We start from the raw sequence: 18,163 nt of genomic DNA, 5'->3' as shown, positions 1-18,163 counted from the left end.
CTGGCCCAGGCCGGATACCAGCACTTCTGTGTGGGGCCCACAGCCAGAGTGGTCGTACATGTGATCAGCTGCATAGCAGGTGCCAGCTGAGGGCTCATCTGTGAGCTCTAGCCAGACATGAAAGCTTTGATAAACCTTGTGAGATGTGTCGGTTCATCTAACAGAATTCTGACCTTGGCATCCTTTGAAATTTTTAACCTTTCTAGTAAGGAAACAAACAAAAAGATCATGCAATAAGTAATTTACTCTGCATAGTCATTCAGTCAATCAGATGTTTCAAGGAGAGTGAACTATTTCTAGTTTGAAAACAAATGTGTTGTGCTTTAGAGGCTAAACAGTCCTCTTCTTTCATTGTCTATATTGGACTGGCTGAGAAAATGCAACAGCAGTTGTCATTTTACACCTTTCATTTGTGTTTATCTAAACTTCAAATAAATTAAATGTCTAGTCAGCTACTTTCAAGGCTCATCCAGTCCTGTTGCCCTGTGTCCTGAGGACTGTAGACAGTCTGTAGCATGGCCCTCTCTAATTAGTGACTCCTTTAACTGTAAGCACAAACACAGATTATAATGACCGCTGTTCTGTCATTGCAGGGATAATCCCGCCCCCCCCCCCCCCAGCAGCTGCTGTTTTTGTTAGGGGGGAAAAGGATGTCTTAACATTTTCATCAAGACAAACATCTGGATCATTACACAGTTCCAGATGTTTAGAAATCTTCTGGGTTGGGAAATGACTCAGGCACAAGTCCCCCCCCCCCCTAGATTTTTAGAATATGTATAGAAATAACCTTATGTCTCAAAATGTAGATAAGAATGGAAATGTCTGAAATTTTCTATAGATTGAGTTCCAAAGGAGTCATGCATTTCTTTATTGCCAGAATTCAGAAAACATCTCTCCTGATACACTAAGAATCTAGCAAAAGGGATCTTCCCTGGTGGCCTTAGGAGACGAGTCTCCCCACTATCACTGCTTTGCCCTAAGTTAAATCCCCAGCCAAGGAGCTGACCCATATGAAGCAGCAGACCTCTCCTGTTTCATTCACTGTGCCCCTCAGCAATGTATTTCAGTAGGATCACCTGTTCTGCTCCCCACTCTGTCTCTGGGGAATTCTCTCACCCTCCCACCTCTGGCCTACACCCCAGTTCTTCTATGCATAAATGAAACACATCCTTTTTAAAAAAGAATCTAGCAAATGAAGAGGAGCTGGCCTTCATATCTGCAGGATTGAAGGTCACAGAAGATACTGCACATGTACTGTGTAACCTGGCTGTGGGCCATGTCAGAACAGAGATCCACCTTCCCAGAGCTCACTTGCCAATCAGGGATATATATATATATATATATATATATATATATAATATATATAAATAATATTTATTATATATTAATATATATTTGGTAACTTGTAGGTTTTTTTTAAAAAAAGATTTATTTTTTATTTATTTATACCAGAACTGGGATACAGGCCAGAGGCATGGGAGGGTGAGAGAATTCACCAGAGATAGAGCGGGGAACAGAACAGGCAGATTGACTGAAATACGCTGCTGAGGGGAGCAGCGGAGAGACAGGAGAGGTCTGCCGTGCCATGTGGTTATCTCCCTGGCCGGCTGGGAATTGAACCCGTGCTGCAGAGGCTGAGGACAGCTTCACAGTGCTGCTGCACTTAACCCGTTGCACCACTTGGGAGGCCCAGGTAGGTTCTCTTTTACAGGAAGCACAGTAAACCCTTGTGTGTTGGAAATTGGTAAAAGATGTGAGGAGAAGAGCAGCTGTGAGGGGGAGGGAGACAGTCGCCTGCGTGGGGAGCCCAGGGGGCTCTGGTGGTGGATGGGTGTGGTCACATTTATGTGAAGAGGGGTATATCTATACCCCTAAATCACATACAGTATTGTAAACCAATGTTATCTCAGTAAACAAAATTTTTAAAAAATAAAGTAAAACTGGAGACAAAACAGACGCTGTGAAGAACAGTACATGTGGGGTTATCCTAGTTTGTGATCATGGTGGCCATGTTGACACAATAGAATCGACAGAGGTAGACCTGAGCTGCACCCCCACCCCCGGGGATTAGGTGAGTGGGGGGCCAGTCACTGGGACCCCGTGAGCCTGCAGGTCTGGAGGCGGCCTCTGCATTAAATGTGGAGCCAGCCGTGAAGCTAGGATCACATGGCTTGTGTCAGGGCTTAGAAGGGCTCTCAGGTCCCAGTTGAAAATATGGACTGTGCTGAAGGCAAGGGAGGGACAGGAGAGGGACACTGGTCAGGCCATACTCCAGGTAAAGTCCAGGTGGTCTAGAGCAGTGGCTGCAGGGGTGCTGTGCAAGATGGGGAGGTGGCAGGGTCTCCTGAAGGGTGGAAGGTGGAGGAGGAGAGGAAAGGACTTTAGGGTGCCCCCCAGCCCTCTGGCCTGAGCCTAGAGGACACTGGCATTCACTGAGAGGCAGGAGGCTGTAAGGGTGGTTGGTCTGGGGTAAGAGTCGGGAGATGAGGGGATCAGATTGGGGAGTGCTGGGCGTGAGAGAGCACCTGGTGGAGATGCTAAGTAGACAGTTGAATGTGTTGACATTTCCTGACCTTTTCTTCATTAGACAATGTTTTAATAAAAAAAATTGTTCAATGACATGTAAAATGACCATGACCATCTTAACCATCTTAACTTCCCTCTTGCCGACTCTCCATTCCCAGAACTCTCTCCGCCTTGTAAACGGACACTCTCCCCGCCAAGGCCCAACTTCCCACTCTGCCTGGCCCAGCCCTCCTTTCTCTGCTCTTCTCCCCTGCTCTGACCTGATGACCCTCGGCCTCAGAAAAGTGGAATCAGGCAGTGTTCGCATGTTCTAACTGACTGACACACTCGGCGTGGTGTCCCCAAGGCCCCTTTAGCGGGTGGTTTGTGTCAGAACTGCCCTCCCCTTGAAGTCCATGTCCTGTCCTAGAGTCCACACTGGCGGTTTTTACAGCTGTGAATAGTGTTCTGGGAGGGGTGCAGCTGTGAGAGGGCTGTGCTTTCTAATCTCTGATATATATATAGTTTCTCTTCTTGGTAAGTATTATTTTCTCTTCTTCGTATTATTTTCAATATTTTCATATAGCATTTTATATAGATACATTTTCATTATGAGAGCTAAAGATATGCTGTTGAGATTGCAAAACATGGAAGTCCTCACCCTCCCCTGCTCTACCCCCAAGGTGCCTGGTGCATCATCCCTATCCCTTTATTGTGTTATATACATCCACATAGTTCCCTAAAAATATTGTTCTACAACAATATTGTGCATATTGTTATACGATTTGTTTGTTTGTTTTGGTTTTCTAAAATAATGTCTTGGAGACTTCCATCTTTTTGTTTTTCTGCTTACTGAGTTCCACAGTATTGTGTTGATGACTCGCATGTACTTGAACACACAGGACTCATTCTGTAGGTTCAATTCCTAGAAGTGCAATTCCTGGGTCCAGAGAAATTCCTTAAACTGTTCATCTTATTTTCTTCTCTGAGGCCCTGTACATTTTGCTTCTTTTTCTGGAAAATTTATGACTGTGCTGTAGAAGTTTGGGAAACCGAGATTGTGTTCTCGGATAAATTTCCTGGCTGTGATTCGTTTCCCTGGGGAAAAGAATTGTAAACCATGAGTTTTATAGTGTTAATCATTTTATTTGAGAAAGCAAAGTGTGGCTGATCTCTTGATGTGGGCATTTTAGAGAGTATGTGAGAGATAGGACCCTTGTCCAGAGTCTAGAGAAGAAAATGGTCAAGCTTGTGAAGAGATAATAGGAAAGGACTGTTCAAAAAAAGATCTTCTAACAAGTCAAATATTTTCCAGGGAGAAACCTGGCAGACTCCACCTTACCTGGGGCCTAAGGTCAGCTTCATGTGATAATTACATTCATGTCACGCAGTGGTGGAACTCAGTGATGGGCACCTCCTTGGGGCTGTTCTCTCTCCACACCTAGAAACCTTGTCCCACCATGAGAAAATAGAGAAATCTAATTGAAGGGACAGTCTGCAAAATACCATATTACTCTTCAGGAGTGCGAGTTCACTTAAGACAAGCAAAGCCTGATAAACGTTCATGACAGGCATACTCAGATGAGAACTAAATAAATGCCTCATGTTGGTTGGATCCTGTGGCAGAGAAAGCATGTCAGTGGGGAAACTGGTAAGGACTACTGTACTAATATTAAATCCTTAGTTGTGATAAACACACCTTGGCTGTAGACAATGCAAGCCTATGGGAGCCTGGGTGCAACTGTTCTGTAACTCTACAATTATTCCAGTGTCAACTGAGTTGTTATAAGTTTCATTAATGTTGATTCTGTATCTCTTTACAATTATAGAAATTGGAATAATGTGAGTTTATAAGTGTCTCTTGACTTCTGGACACGTGCTTTTAAAAAGACCATCTTCCCTGGAAAACAACTTTTCTTTAATCCAATAGATCTTAAATCCAGTAGCTTTTGTCCCAGAGAATTGAGACCATCATGACCTGCTGGGCTAAGCTGTGATGCAGTGGCAGAGAGGATGTGATCGGGTGAGGCAGTGTAGTCCTGGCCAACAGCCAGGCCAGAAAGACGTGAGCTGAGGTCACGGTCATACTGGCAGCAATGAGGAGCAGAATCAGGGAGCTGAGAGGACTGTGCTTGAGGATGGTTGGCCAGAGAGAAAGCCCAGCCTTAAGATGCCAATAACCAGTTGAGGATGATTTGTCATATCATCTTCAACACAAATATTTGCAAGTAGGGGACAGAAGTCACCCTAACCAATCAGAGGGCTCATCTCCTTCATAGCGTCATGATGGATGAATGAACACGGAGCCTGAGGGCCTCTCCAGCAGCAAAGACGCACTGGAAGAACGGAAGTATCTGGGGAGCCACTGGAGTTAGCTTGTGTCTAGACATTGTTTACGGGAGACACAGCTCTCAAGCGTAAGGCAGCCACTCAGAAGTATGCAGCAGCTAAAAAGATGTCCAGTCCCTAGGAGGAGATGGCATTGAAATAGGACACCCCAGTGCAGACTTGAGGTGATTAGTCATATATATGCCCAAGACAACTGTGAATCACTCCTGCCGGTGCTTGTTAAATTGGGATCTGAAAACCTCCTTAGTTAATATAACATTTCCTGAATGGATGGGCCATCTGGTTACAATCTTGGTTTCCACTCACTCTTATGCAATCATCACCCAAACAGGGACTGTCTCCAAATCTCATGCTGCAAACCCCGGGCAGGCGAGCAGGTCACAAACAAGCAGAAGTCTGGCTGTTACTGCTGGCATCTGCGGCCCTGGTTCATCACTGGCTTGGTGGGATGTGCTGCTTTGGGCGCACATCCTCTGCACCATGCTTCTGACCTCCAGCTGTGAGCAGGGGAGCAAATGCCTTTGGCTTTGGAGCCACAGACCAGCTCTCACAAATGCTTGTCATTGCTTTTTTCCTCTTAAACAACTCTTTTAAAAAATGTGTTTCCCATTTCTTCTCCCATATTTTCATGGTTCGTGATAGTGGCTGAAGTTTAGAGACAAGTGTTGAACACTAATGTGAAAGCACATTTCTGGTTATGGACTTAGTGTTGCTGGTAAAATGATAACCCTAGCTTTAATTAATATTTTACAAGAAAATGGGTGTGTGTTTAGTCGTATGCTGGTAGCATTTGGGCACATCCACATGAGAGATTTCTGGTAAATCTGATTCTGGTAAGATCCCTCGGACCCTGAAAATTTCCCAAAAATCAAGTACTTAGTTTTTTACTTCAAATTATTTATTCAGGATAAGTTTTGTTTCTAAATAGGCAAAAGTAGTTTTAGTCCCTATTATGTAACTGTGGGGGTCTACTTTTCTTTTCTTTTTTAAAGATTTATTTATTTATGTGTATAAGAACTGGGGTATAGGCCAGAGGTGCAGGGGTGAGAGGATTCACCAGAGACAGAGTGGGGAACAGAGCAGGCAGACTGAAATCCACTGCTGAGGGGAGCAGCAGGTGAGTCAGGAGAGGTCTGCCGCACCATGTGGCCAGCAATGCATCAAACTAGTGCTGCAGAGCCTGCTAATACCTTCACAGTGCTGTGTTTAACCCCTTGTGCCACTAGAGAGGCCCTTTTTAAAAGGTTCAATTTAATTTGTATTCTCTTTGAACCTGTTAGCTGCCCCTCCATCTTTATGTCAACAGTTTTGTTGCTATAAATGGACTCTAAAGCTACATTGTTGCTTGTCTGGTTGTTTCACCGCTTCCTGGCCTGTGACTTCTTATTGGTTTTCTCCCAAGGTCGTCATCCTTCACTAACCCTAGCAGGTGGCCTTCAGGATACTCATCCGCCCTTGGGATCACTGGGGAACAAATATCCTAATGCCCCTAAAAGGCTGAGTGGAGATTACACTGTGGATTTTAGGGATATACTTTGCCTATTTCACGCAGCAGTGTCTAGTAACTTCTCCAGCGATGCTTGGAACTGTTACTGTCTTCTGATTTTTATTTTGCCTAGATACATTTTAAGGGGTGCCCAGAAAACAGCAGCAGTAATATGGTTTTTAATCAATCCTTTGTAATAATCAAATAAGATACTTTTTTTTTTACTAAGTAAGAAGTTGATTAGTTTTTATTAGCTTTTCTTGATTTGAATCAAGTTTCTCTTTCTAGATATCTTTTTGTTTGTAATAGTTCTCTTCTAGCTGTTTGGATTCCCTAAGAATAAAATTCTCTGTTTCTATACTAATTCTCTGTTTCAATGGCATGCACTTTTTAGTGACAGTGAACTCCCTGGCAAAAGTTTCTTCTCTAGCAGGGTCTAGTCTGTTGTTAATATCACCATGTCAGCTAGAAGAAAGAGAAATTTAATATTGAGTATAAAGAGCAAACATTGGTATATGATTTCTTAAAATGAAATTCAACTTTCTTAGATCAGAATTCCAACGAAAATTGACCTTATCTCCACCCTCTACATCACATGATGGATTTCGGTGCCTTAAAGAGGATTTGGGGGGTTTGAGTTGTAAATAAGTAAGAGTATGCCTGCTATATAATGTCATGATTCTTTGGGGGAGAATGTGGGTCTCCCTAGCTTATGTGTGTTGGTTTGGAATCTGAATAAGCTGGTGAGTGGGGGCTGGGGGTGATTATTTGTCTACTTCTGAGCCATCCACTCTTCTAGATTCTTCATGTCAGCTGTCACATTGATGCTCACCTCTTTGTTCTTTGAGTCACACAATGACTGGCGAGCGGCTGGAGGCTGGAAGGAAGCTTTTAACAGATTAGTGCCAGGCCTGTCCTCTGCTCTGCTGGGGTCACAGCAGCTGTGCGCTGCCCTTTCCGAGGCCTGGCCTGAGTGTGTGTGTGTGTGTGTGTGTGTGTGTCTCCCTTCAGCCTGCATTGTGTGTGTGTGTGTATCTGTCCCATCAGCCTGCATTGTAAGGTTTCTTAAGCAAGTGGGACAAGGTCTTTCCAGAAATGCTCTTCATCAAGGCCAGCACATGTGGGAAAGTAGTTCTGTGCTTCATGTTATAACTGAGACTGTTTCAGCTTTATGGGGTAAAGAGAAATCGAAGACATAAGACTGGTTGCCCTCCCCTCTTGGGCTCACCTGCCCTTTCTCTTTGTGCTCTGCAGGCAGCAGTACCTGTCCAAAGATCGCCATCGACCCACCTTGTCTAAGCAACAGCACGACCACACTGGTGGATCAGAATGTATCTGTTGAAGAGGCTCAGGGAATAAATGGAAACACGCCAGCGAAACACCCAGCTGCAAGTCCAAAGCCACAAGGTACGAGGTGGCGTGGTTTTTGTTTTGTGTGTGTGTGTGTGTGTGTGTGTGTGTGTTTATCAGGTTGGTGCTTTGTTCATCAAGGGAGGCTCCCTAGGAGAAAGATGACTTCCAAGGCCTCCAGCTATAAGTAGAAGAAACTGGGCATGTTTATCTTCTCAAGAGGAGAGTAAGTCTGGGCTCAGCAGTGTCAGGCATTCACCCTGCTGGTGACACACCAAGTGTGTGGCTCAGAGATGGCTGCTAACCCACAGCTGCAATTGCTCATATTGCCCCAATGGAGAGTGTGGGCCCTTCCTGCTTGTGTCCAGCCAGTGACCTCACAAGACCTGTCAGAAAGTCCTCTGACTTGCTAGGTGTTGCAGACCTGGGGACACAATTCTGAAATGGCGCTTAGCAAGCAAGAATGTGAGTCTGTGTTACTAAGTAACTGTGGCTTGAAGAGGCTCCTAAATGAGTGGCTCCCAAGCCCTCCCTCCCTTCAGGAATTGGACAGTCACCAGAGGGATATGCTGTGCTGGGGGAATCCCCAGTGGCAGTGACTGTTTCTTCTTACAAATGAATTTCTAGGCAACTGGGGTTAACTCTGAGTAGCACAGTGATAGAGCCTTTGGAAATGCATCCAGAACCACACCAGGGGGCAGTTCCTTCCCAGTGGACTTCCCTTCTGACCAAATGCTGGACAGTCAGCCAAGAAACAATACTAGGCATTTTCAGAATTACTAGTCTCTGGATAATCTATTTCTAGTTGCTTTATTTTATATTTCATTTACCTTGGTCTCTTTCCTGTTCCTGCAGAGGGAAAAAAGAGTTATACAGAATGTATTATCAGAATGTCATTATTCTTGCTTTAAAATGGAACCTTCCAGAATTTGGGATCCCTTGGCTCTTACTGCTACCTCTGTGGGTGGCATGAGGGCATGGCCATCAAGCAAAGACAGGTCACTGGTCATTTGAATGAATACTTCATTTGGGAATTTATCACCTTTTCTCTTACAACTTACTCCTCCTTATACCAGTGACATCACTATAAACAGAAAATTTTTTATTATGATTTAAGCCCTTCTATTTGTAAAGTATGAAATTTCCATCCTGTTCCATCTGAGCCTCTAAAGATCAAGTATGAGGTGAGACTATAAAAGACAAATACAGTTCCATTTTAGATAATTGCCCAAATCAAAATCAAGAATTTCATTATTGAAAAAAGTCTTTTTTTTTTTTTTTGCAAAGATGCATTGTCAGCTCACTGTTTCCCAGGGCTAATTGGGATAAATCCTATCAGTGTCCTTCCCGAGCTGCTCTGTGCCAGAATATTTGGAATTTTTAGGAAAACAGCACTTGACCTCACTTGTGCTTTTTTGTAGTTATGGTAAAGTCAACATATTGCTAGTGAAATACACATTTACTTCCTGTCGTGAAGAGGGGTTAATACATAGTTTTACATAACTTCAAGAAATGTTTCTAGGTAACAGATGCATCACACAGAGCGCTTTAGTCTTATTTTAACGTTAAAATCTTTTAAAGCGTTAACCTCCCTCTCAAGCCTGACCCTCCCACTCCACAGCCCCACTGCCCACCACCCTCTGGGCATCCCAGATGCAGGCACCCGGCATCCCTGTATAGCTCACGGCAGGGCAGGCATTGGGAATCATGTTGAATGAGGGTTCCAGCACCTCATCACCTCTATTTCGTTTCCACCATTCTCTGTTTATAACCTGGCATTTGGGCCCTGCTTACTGACTCATCCTAAGTGTTACCCTGGTGTAACCTTTGGGGTGAGAAGCTATGTTTAATCTCTCCAGTCCCATAAGAGGACAAGAAGAAAGAGGATGGCCACAGGGATTTCCTGTGCAGAGCAAGGGACTGTCCCCCAACATCTTTGCCCCATTCATTGCAAAACCCTTCCAAGTGATGGGAGGGCAGAAGCTGAGGCTTCAAGATTCATTACTGTGTGGTTGTAATTTAACGAAGACTATTCTAGCTTAGCGGTTCTGGAGACAGTCACTGCCCATCCACCCCCCACCCACAATGCACACACACTGGAGACTTCTTGCTTGGCACAACTTGCAGGAGCTGCCGCTGGCCTCAGTGGGTAAGAGGTCCAGGACACAGCTCTGCAGTCTGCAATGCCCAGGTCAGACCCTCCCCAAGACAGAGAATTATCTAGCTCAAAATGTCAATAGTTTGAGAGCTCTAATCTGATCCTAAGAGGAGCTGTGATTATATCTTGTTTGTTTTTCTCCTGTGGGGAGCTAATAACATCATAGCTACAATTTATTTGGATGAGTTTCAAAGGAGAAATAACACCTTTGCTCCTGGTGATTACCAAATGATGTTTCTGGAGTAATAACAGGTTTATGTTGTCATTTATTATTGTCCAAATAAGAAATAATTTTGAAGAACTGCACTTTTTAAAAGGCTAAAGGAGTTGTACTTTAGATGAGAGATTAGATAATCTTGCATTTGAATCTAAATTGGAGCCTGTAGATTTTGAAATGTCTCCTTCAATAGCTGAGGCTTGTTTGGCCTCAGAAAATACCCTAAGGCTCTGGGAAACAATGGTTTATTCACTTCATACCCGTCCTTCCAGTCAAACACATCACTGAACAGCCCCTACACATCTTCCTTCTTGTTCACTGCTCTCCCCGCCTCGTTCCTCTCTTGCTGGACGTGACTCAGAATAACTTCCTCAGCAACCACAGCCAATCCTCCTGTTTGTCTTGGGAGCTTTGCTTCACTACAGTCTCCATTTTGGTTAATTTCTAATAAAGCTCCCTTCTCACCACTGAACAAAAATGTTGACAAAAGTTTCTTGATCTTGGAAAGTCGCTTTATTAATTGAATAATTTCAGTAAATGTATTTAAACCTCTTCCACCTGCCGCCACAGTAATGCAGCTGTGTATGCGCCATGGGCACTTTCCTGTAGTGATGTAGCTATATATGAAACTGTTAGGGGGAAAAGGATGTCCCAAAGCAAATTCCATACAGGCTTTGTGGACTCCACCCCCACCCCAGGTCAAAGCCAAAGACACTGGGAACTCCAAATCCCATCACCACCAAAGGGAAGGTGGCTGGGACCGGAGGGTGGGGTTAAGCAGCCAGGTGGATACAAAAGGCAGACACGTGGGCTTTGGGGATCCCCCATTTTTGGCTCTCCGCCAGCTTGCAGCATCCGGCCAGCTCTGAGAGTGACTTTGGGTTTCCAGGTCGGCGGATCGGGTAGGGCGCATTAAAGACTTTATTTCCCTATTTTCTCCCTGAGTTGTACATTTTCCTTATTTCTTTTTCTCTTGTAAATAAACCTTTTATTAACCCTTTTGTGTGTGTCTGTAGTAGAGTATTCATAAGTCCCTTTAAAGCGCGGGTGAGGACCCACAGCCAGGAACCCGTTTAATATCGGGGTTGCTCTATAACAAAACTAGTATTTTTCATAGTCAGTACAATGAGTGATCAAAATCTGCTTCTAATCCCCAAACTTCAGCCAGCAATTAGTTCCTCTTTTCATTTTCGGTTATCTTGCACATCCTATTTGAGAGACTCACTAACGATTAAATCAATCATTTTAAAGTGATATCAGCCAAGAGTCCCCATCTCACACCCTGGGCATCACTGCTCTGTCAGTCACTCTTGCCCACTGCGCCTGAACCTCTCAAATTCTTGTTGACACAACAATAGATCAGTGTTTGCGTTGTCCATCTCAAGAAGCTCACACAAGCAGCCGGTGTTGTCCCCTTCTCAAGTGCGCGGCCTCGTACCCTGTGTGTGTCTGCTGTGGGTACGGAGATTCGCTCTGAGGTGTGGGGGTCAAGGACCTGAGAGACTAGGACAGATAGGGGTGCAGAGAGGAGGGGAAGAGGTTGACAGGAGTCATATCCCCATAGGCGGCTGTCAATAGTCACATGAAGGAGGGTAATGGCAGAGGGAAGGAGCTGCATGCTTGAGAACGGGTATGAGGTTGTCACTCCCTTCAGGGAACAGAACACGACATCATCCTGCCTCCAGCACCTGCTCCCGAGAGGCGCGGGAGGCTGAGGGATGGGCCAGGTGATGGTCCTTGTTTGGAAGCTTCCAGCCCTGCCCTCCCAGGGATGTTATGCGCTTTTTTCCAGGTGTTGTTTCTGTTGATCTCGGTTGTGATTTTGAGAATCAGAATAGCCTGGAGACTTTGATCGAGGAAACCACAAACCTATTGTTTCCACTCATGGAGGGAGAAGGTGTCCTACATGGCTTTGGGTATCAGAGCTGTTCCCCTAATGCTTATGGGCTAATGAGCAAGAGGAGATGGTACAATTCTTTTCAAATGTTTCCAACCTGGTGAAAGAAATAGACCTGGGAGATTCTGCTGTCAACAGAAGTGGGAGACTTGGAGGGCGAGCAGGCATGGGGAGGCTGTAAGCAGAATTTTTTTTAAGATTATTTATTTATACATACAAGAATTGGGGTACAGGCCAGAGTTTTGGGGGGTGAGAGGATTCACTAGAGACAGAGTGGGGAACAGAACAGGTAGATCAACTGAAATACACTGCTGAGGTGACTAGTAGGCGAGTCAGGAGAGTTTTGATGCGCTATGTGGGTCACCTCCTTGGCCAGGGATGGAACTCATGCTGCAGTGGCTGCGGTGAGCTTCATAGGTTGCATCTTAACCCTGTGCCACCAGGGAGCAGGATTTTAGGCACAAGCACCCTGGTAGACACCCTGAAACCATCCAGAAAGGAGGTGGAAATGTTGACCTACAGAGAGAGGGGGCCCTTTTTCACTCATTGAACTTTACTCTTTGAGCAAAGTATTATTTTTCTAACACTTATAAATGATGATGAAAGGGACAGAATTTCCCTGAGACAGTGCTCCTGAAGGTCAGCTGTTCTCGACCCACTTGGGGTCCTGTCTTGGCCATGTCCCTGCACCCTTTTATTTAATGTGAGCACAACCCCACTGCTTCCCAGGACGGCATAAGCCTCCTCTGTGCTCCTGGAGCGTCTGTGCCCACTGGCCATGCATCATTAAATAGACTGCCACCTTTCTAGAACATTCCTTCATGAAAGCAACATATTTTCCCATTCTCTGTGGGTAAATGTCATTGTGATCAGGGCAAACCTGCACTCACCCTCCCAGAGCCCCAGCTTATGAGGCCTATGTGCTGTTTAATGTTGCTTACTCTGCATCAGCCACTGATGCTTTCTCACTAGCACTCTGGAGAGAAGGTGCACCAGGTGTATGAGAGTTGGTGAGACTGGCAGGACAGGGGTGCAGGCAGGCGAGTCACGTGAGAATTGGCCAAGCTGAATCATTTTATTTGAGGCTGTCGAGCTCCCAACTGTGTCTGACACATAATAAATGCCTGGCAGGTGATAATATAAGGAATGCTGTGTGTGCAAAATGCAAGGGCAAGTTATTTTATGACCACCTCACCACGCCGTCACAAAGAACAGATTCACTTCTTTCAATTTCCTCATTAGAGGTGTTGATATTAACCCTGTTTCTGAGACTATTTTCATGGTGTGGGTTCTGGTTTGCTATTTTGGTACATGTCTGCTCTGCACAGAATATTTTCCCATAAAATGACCAAATAGCACATGATGGTTTTAAGCACTCCCCATCCTGTTTTCATGTATTGAAAGGGTGTGAGGCAAATTAATTGTTATACCTGTTGATAATTGTAACCCATGTTTTTATTCTCTGTAAGAACTGATAACTGGACAGAAGCAGTGAGGCCAGTGGGCAGCACACAGCTGTCAGCTCCTGGGTTTATAGAAGAGATGAGATCACTGAGATCCAGGGTGTTTGGTGGAGGGATGAGGCATAATTGGGAGGAGACAGGATTCCTGACCTTTCTTCCAGAAGAGAAGGGTCTAAAACAAAGAAAAAAAAGGGGATGTGCTTCAACTTGATGTGTTAAAATTACTTACAGAAAAACACATGCACATTGTTACATTTTGATGTTGTTGTTGTTGTTGTTACATACATACGTTGCATACAAGAACCAAGAACCGGGGTACAGACCAGATGTGTGGGAGGGCGAGAGGATTCACCAGAGACAGAGGTGGGGAACAGAACAGGCAGACTGACTGAAATACACTGCTGAGGGGAGCAGTGGGTGAGACAGGAGAGGTCTGCTGCATTATGTGGGTATCTCACTGGCTGGCTGGGATAGAACCCGCGCTGCAGAGGCTGCAGACAGCTTTATAGTGCTGCGCTCACCAGGGGAGGCCCTTCGATGTCATTCTATAGATAAAAATGATGTTGGAGTAATCCTTGAAGTGATGACTCGCTTATGACATCAGAGATAGACCCATCCACAGAATCTTATCTCCTAGGAAAATTCCTTAGAGGTTTTAACATTTGGGGAAATGATCTGTTCCTTTCCTATTAATTGAGTGAAGGACAAAGAAGTCAACCAGAGATCTGGGGTGTGTTGATGCTGGCTAGCTGCAAAGGTGGGAGGAGGTAATCCTGGGACTCGCATGGACCCCTTTGTGGCTTCATGGCCAGGAGCAGTGCCCGTGACAGACACGGTGGGGCCCAGAGCCAGTCCTAAGGTCAGGTGACTCTCATCACCGTGGGCTGACCAGTGACCTCCCTAAGTCTCTAAGAAGTGACATTGCTATCTACCTCACTGGACTGTACATGTATGACTTTTGTCTATGCTTAGGTGAGACGGGGTGTTTTTGTTAAATGGGAAGCTGTCCTGTTAACACATCAACATGTGTGCTTGTTGTTTGGTTGACGTCCCCATTTGACTTACCAGCTCTGGATCCTGCTGTATCGAGATGGCTCTATTATTACAAAACCCATTTTTTCAGTGAGCAGTGTGTCTCTGGAAATTCTGTCAGGGGCTGTGCTTTCTTTCCTTTGTTAAGATAAGTGATTGTGTCGCCTCTCAGAGTTTGCAATGTCACAGTGCTGTGTTGATCCCTCGATGCTCAATATTGATGATTTTAAATGACTTCACATTAAAAGAACCCCTGGAATTTTGGAGATGGGATTTCCACTGGACCCAGAGCAAATGTCCAGGAGAGAAAGAGATACAAGCCCCTTGGCCAAGTCCAGTATTAATTTGACAGGCCCCATTATAAAGGTTGATAGTATTGAAGGTTCTTATACCCAGAACACCAGAGTTTTTATTGTTAAGGATCAGAATATTGTGAAATGCTGATGCCCATCATTCTTTTTCTACAGTGCCTCCAAAGCCATTACATCTGCAGAATTTACCTTTGGGCGATAGCTGCCAGCCCCCCAGGCACAAAGCTTCATCTGGCGCAAAACCAAGGATGGAGGGAGTGCAAACTGCTGCAGCTTCTCGTGTTTCAAAGGAAAAGCCCAGCAAGGTGTCTGACCTCATCAGTCGCTTCGAGGGGGGCAGGTGAGCCCCCCCTTCCTGCCACGAGGCAGAGGGAGAGGAAAGTGGGTTTCTGAGCAAGATGATAGCATCATGGATTTTCTATATCCAAAATACTGTGTTTGCACTTTCTGGGGTTAGTAGGCCTGGAAGAGTGGATTTGAGACATCTGATCTCATCCTGATGTAAGTGGTCACTCTGTGCTTTACTTGTGTGCAGCGCTGGGCTCAGGTGGTGTCCCCACGGGCCTACAGACACGCTCAGCTGTTTATACTGTGTGTCCTGTGGGCTGTGCTGCTGGCCCCTGGGGTCAGTGTGCAGGCAAGCGGTCACCTCTCTCCTTGTTTCTCACTGTGTATATGTCTGTGTGGTGTACGTGTGTGTGATGTGTGTGGTGTGTATGTGTGTGATGTGTGTGGCATGTCTGTCATGTGTGTATGTGGCATGTATATGTATGTTGTGTATGTGTATCTGTGTGGTATGTGATTTGTGTGATGTGTGCACGGCATGTATGTGTGTGGCATGTATAGTGTGGTGTGCATGGTGTGTGGTATGCATGTGGCATGTGTTTGTGTGGTGTGTTGAATGTGTATGGTATGTCTTGTGGCATGTGTGGTGTGTGGCATGTATCGCTGTGTGGTGTGTATATGTGTGGCGCATGTGTGGTGTATATGTGTGTTTGGCATGTGTGGTTCTGCTGTCTATATGTGCGTGGTGTATGTGCACTTGTGTGTGCAGTGCTCACCCTCACTGGCTGGATACCGTGTTGGGTCTGCTGTGCACACTCAGGCCCCCGCCCCAAGTTCCCATACACTACTTCTGTGATGCCAGAGTAAAAGTCTTTCCAAGTTTCACTTTATTAGCTGTAATTTCATAGTCCTTAGTCCTGGCATTTCATTCAAAGACGCAATATTGTCTTTCCCATTTACAGAAAAATAACCCCTAAGTTAGATGACCCTCAGTTGTTTTTTCTTACACTTCTCATCCCTCAAATAAAATATAAAAGTTTTTTCTCAGAAAGATTTTTATGTCACAAAAATACCTGTATATAACTAAACAGAAATATATTTAACTGCCCTTTTACCCTGAAAGTCTAGTGTTTCCATTGATCCCAGTATAATATCAGGGAATGTTTTTTTCTTAGGTGATTTTATTATTTATCGGGGGGATTTTTTATTCATGTAACGGGCCATAGCTTGAAAGTATAGTTAGAATCTTCTGGAACTTGTGCCCAGACACTAACCTGCAGCATTGCTGGTTTAAAATGAATCTCTTATTTATTCATGTCCTGGGGGAAAGTCTTGCAGAGGCCTGTCTTCATTTTTCATTCCCAATCAATTGTGGGAACTTGGGTCATAAATATTTACTGCATGTCTCCTCTGAAGTAGTGTTTTTAATACCTCTCTTATCTTAAATGATAGTAACCTTTACTAAAATCATCTAATTCTGCTTAAGGCTGACTTGGCCGCACAGGGAGCCTCCCTTCCTCTTGGCAGGTCCCAGGGCTTAGTCCAGGGCCTGCCTGATGCCTGGAGGGATGGGCCTGCTTCTACAGCGCCAGCTAGCACGTGGGTCCACAGCGGGTCATTAGTGCCAGGTTCCACACAGTTTGGAACGCACTCTCTGTACACAAAACATGCACAGATTTCCCACTTATTAATATCAGTGTTCTTTTACTTACTCAGACTTTGCAAAATTCAAAGTCATTTTTGATTCAAAGTTGAAAGGTTTGGTCTCAGAGAGATGTGCTGTAATTCCCAATATGTTAAGCGGCCTGTTCTGGGTGTGGGCAGAATGCAGGATGAGTCTTCTGGTGTCTCTGGTAAAGGGAGGTCCTGCCACAGGGCCCCCTGCCAGGGAGAAGAGCCGTCACGTGCCCTGAGCAAGATGTGGCCAGGGGCACGGGCCCTGCGGGGGTGTGAGGGCTCGTGGCCCTCACTCTGGGCTTCGATGGGCAGTTGGCATTTCCTGTCAAGTGATGTCTCGTGCCTGCAATGTGGATTTTGGGTCATGTCCCAGCTTTTAATGGTTACATTAGTGTTTTATGGAACGGGGACGATTCTCTAGGCTGTGTCACTGTGGTGAAGGACAGTAGGGACTAGCGTCCGCTCCAGTGAAGTCAGAGCTAATCTCGGTGTAGCCACCTTCCCTGGCTTCACGGTCTTGGTCTTTGCTGTGCCCAAGGCCCCTCCCTGCTCCATAAAGATGAGTCATTAGAGGGTGTTTCTGTATTTATTTTTCACTGTGGTTTCTTTTTCCTTTTTTTTTTTATAGCTTTCAGCTTTTTCTTTTTTGACAGTGAGAGATACTAGTGGTTTTAAACTGTGCAGGATTTCAGGATTTTAGAAAGAAGTAGATAGCATTTTCCCACAAAATGAACATCGTTTCTCCCTGGACACTGCACAGCTGCTTTTCCCCCGAGGTTTGGCATCCACAAAGCAGCAGGAATCTGTTCGTGTTGGTTCAGCCACTGCTTTTTAACAATTTTCCCTCCCCATCTTTTCCCTACCTGACCCCACACCATGTGCCCCCCGAGTGTGACTTAAGGTCCTGGCTCTCATCCAAAGCAGACTCCTCCAAAACCCCTGAGCTAGCCCAGAGCCAGGTTCCCAGGTGCAGAGGGTCTCTGAGCTGCTCTGAACACTGACATGGGCCGGGCAAGGGTGGTTGCTTGGGTCTGCGAGGGCTGCTTAGGATGTGTCTAGACGCCACTTACAGGCAGGTGTCAGTGCCGGAGCTGCCATACTCACAGGCCTTGACAGCTACCTGCAGCTCTGATGTGTGAAGGGTGCTGCGCTCTGCTCTGTCTCATCCCCTCTGCTTTCTCGGTGTCTGTTGTTGTTTCCTGTTTCGTTCTCTGGTCTGGATCAGCCACATCAGGGGAGGGACTGAGGGAGAAGACCTTGCCCCTGCATTGCCCTGTGCAGCCTCCCCCCTCCTCCCTTTACCCTGGCTAGAACCCTGACTTTTATCATGCCATGGGACCTGCTGGTCACACTGTAAGCTTCCGCCCTCAGCGTCTCAAGTGAGGGCCGGTGACCAGTGCAAGAACAGAGTGGACTTTCTGGCACTTGATCAA

General features: G+C 45.5%; 1 protein-coding gene across 1 annotated transcript in view; it reads left to right on the top strand.

Moving 5' to 3' along the window:
* FGD4 (FYVE, RhoGEF and PH domain containing 4) overlaps positions 1 to 18,163 on the top strand; it is a gene marked incomplete at both ends in the record, with an annotated part of 152,601 nt that overhangs the window by 93,761 nt on the left and 40,677 nt on the right. The window contains 2 exons of the mRNA XM_084255994.1: positions 7,599 to 7,747; positions 14,925 to 15,108. Coding sequence (XP_084112120.1) covers positions 7,599 to 7,747; positions 14,925 to 15,108 — 333 coding nt within the window. The remainder of the gene's footprint in view (positions 1 to 7,598; positions 7,748 to 14,924; positions 15,109 to 18,163) is intronic.

Source organism: Talpa europaea (genome assembly GCF_964194135.1).
Source record: "Talpa europaea genome assembly, chromosome: 15".
Classification (NCBI taxonomy): Eukaryota; Metazoa; Chordata; class Mammalia; order Eulipotyphla; family Talpidae; genus Talpa; species Talpa europaea.
Note: the sequence above shows the minus strand (reverse complement) of the source record. Positions and strands in the feature narration are given on the sequence as shown.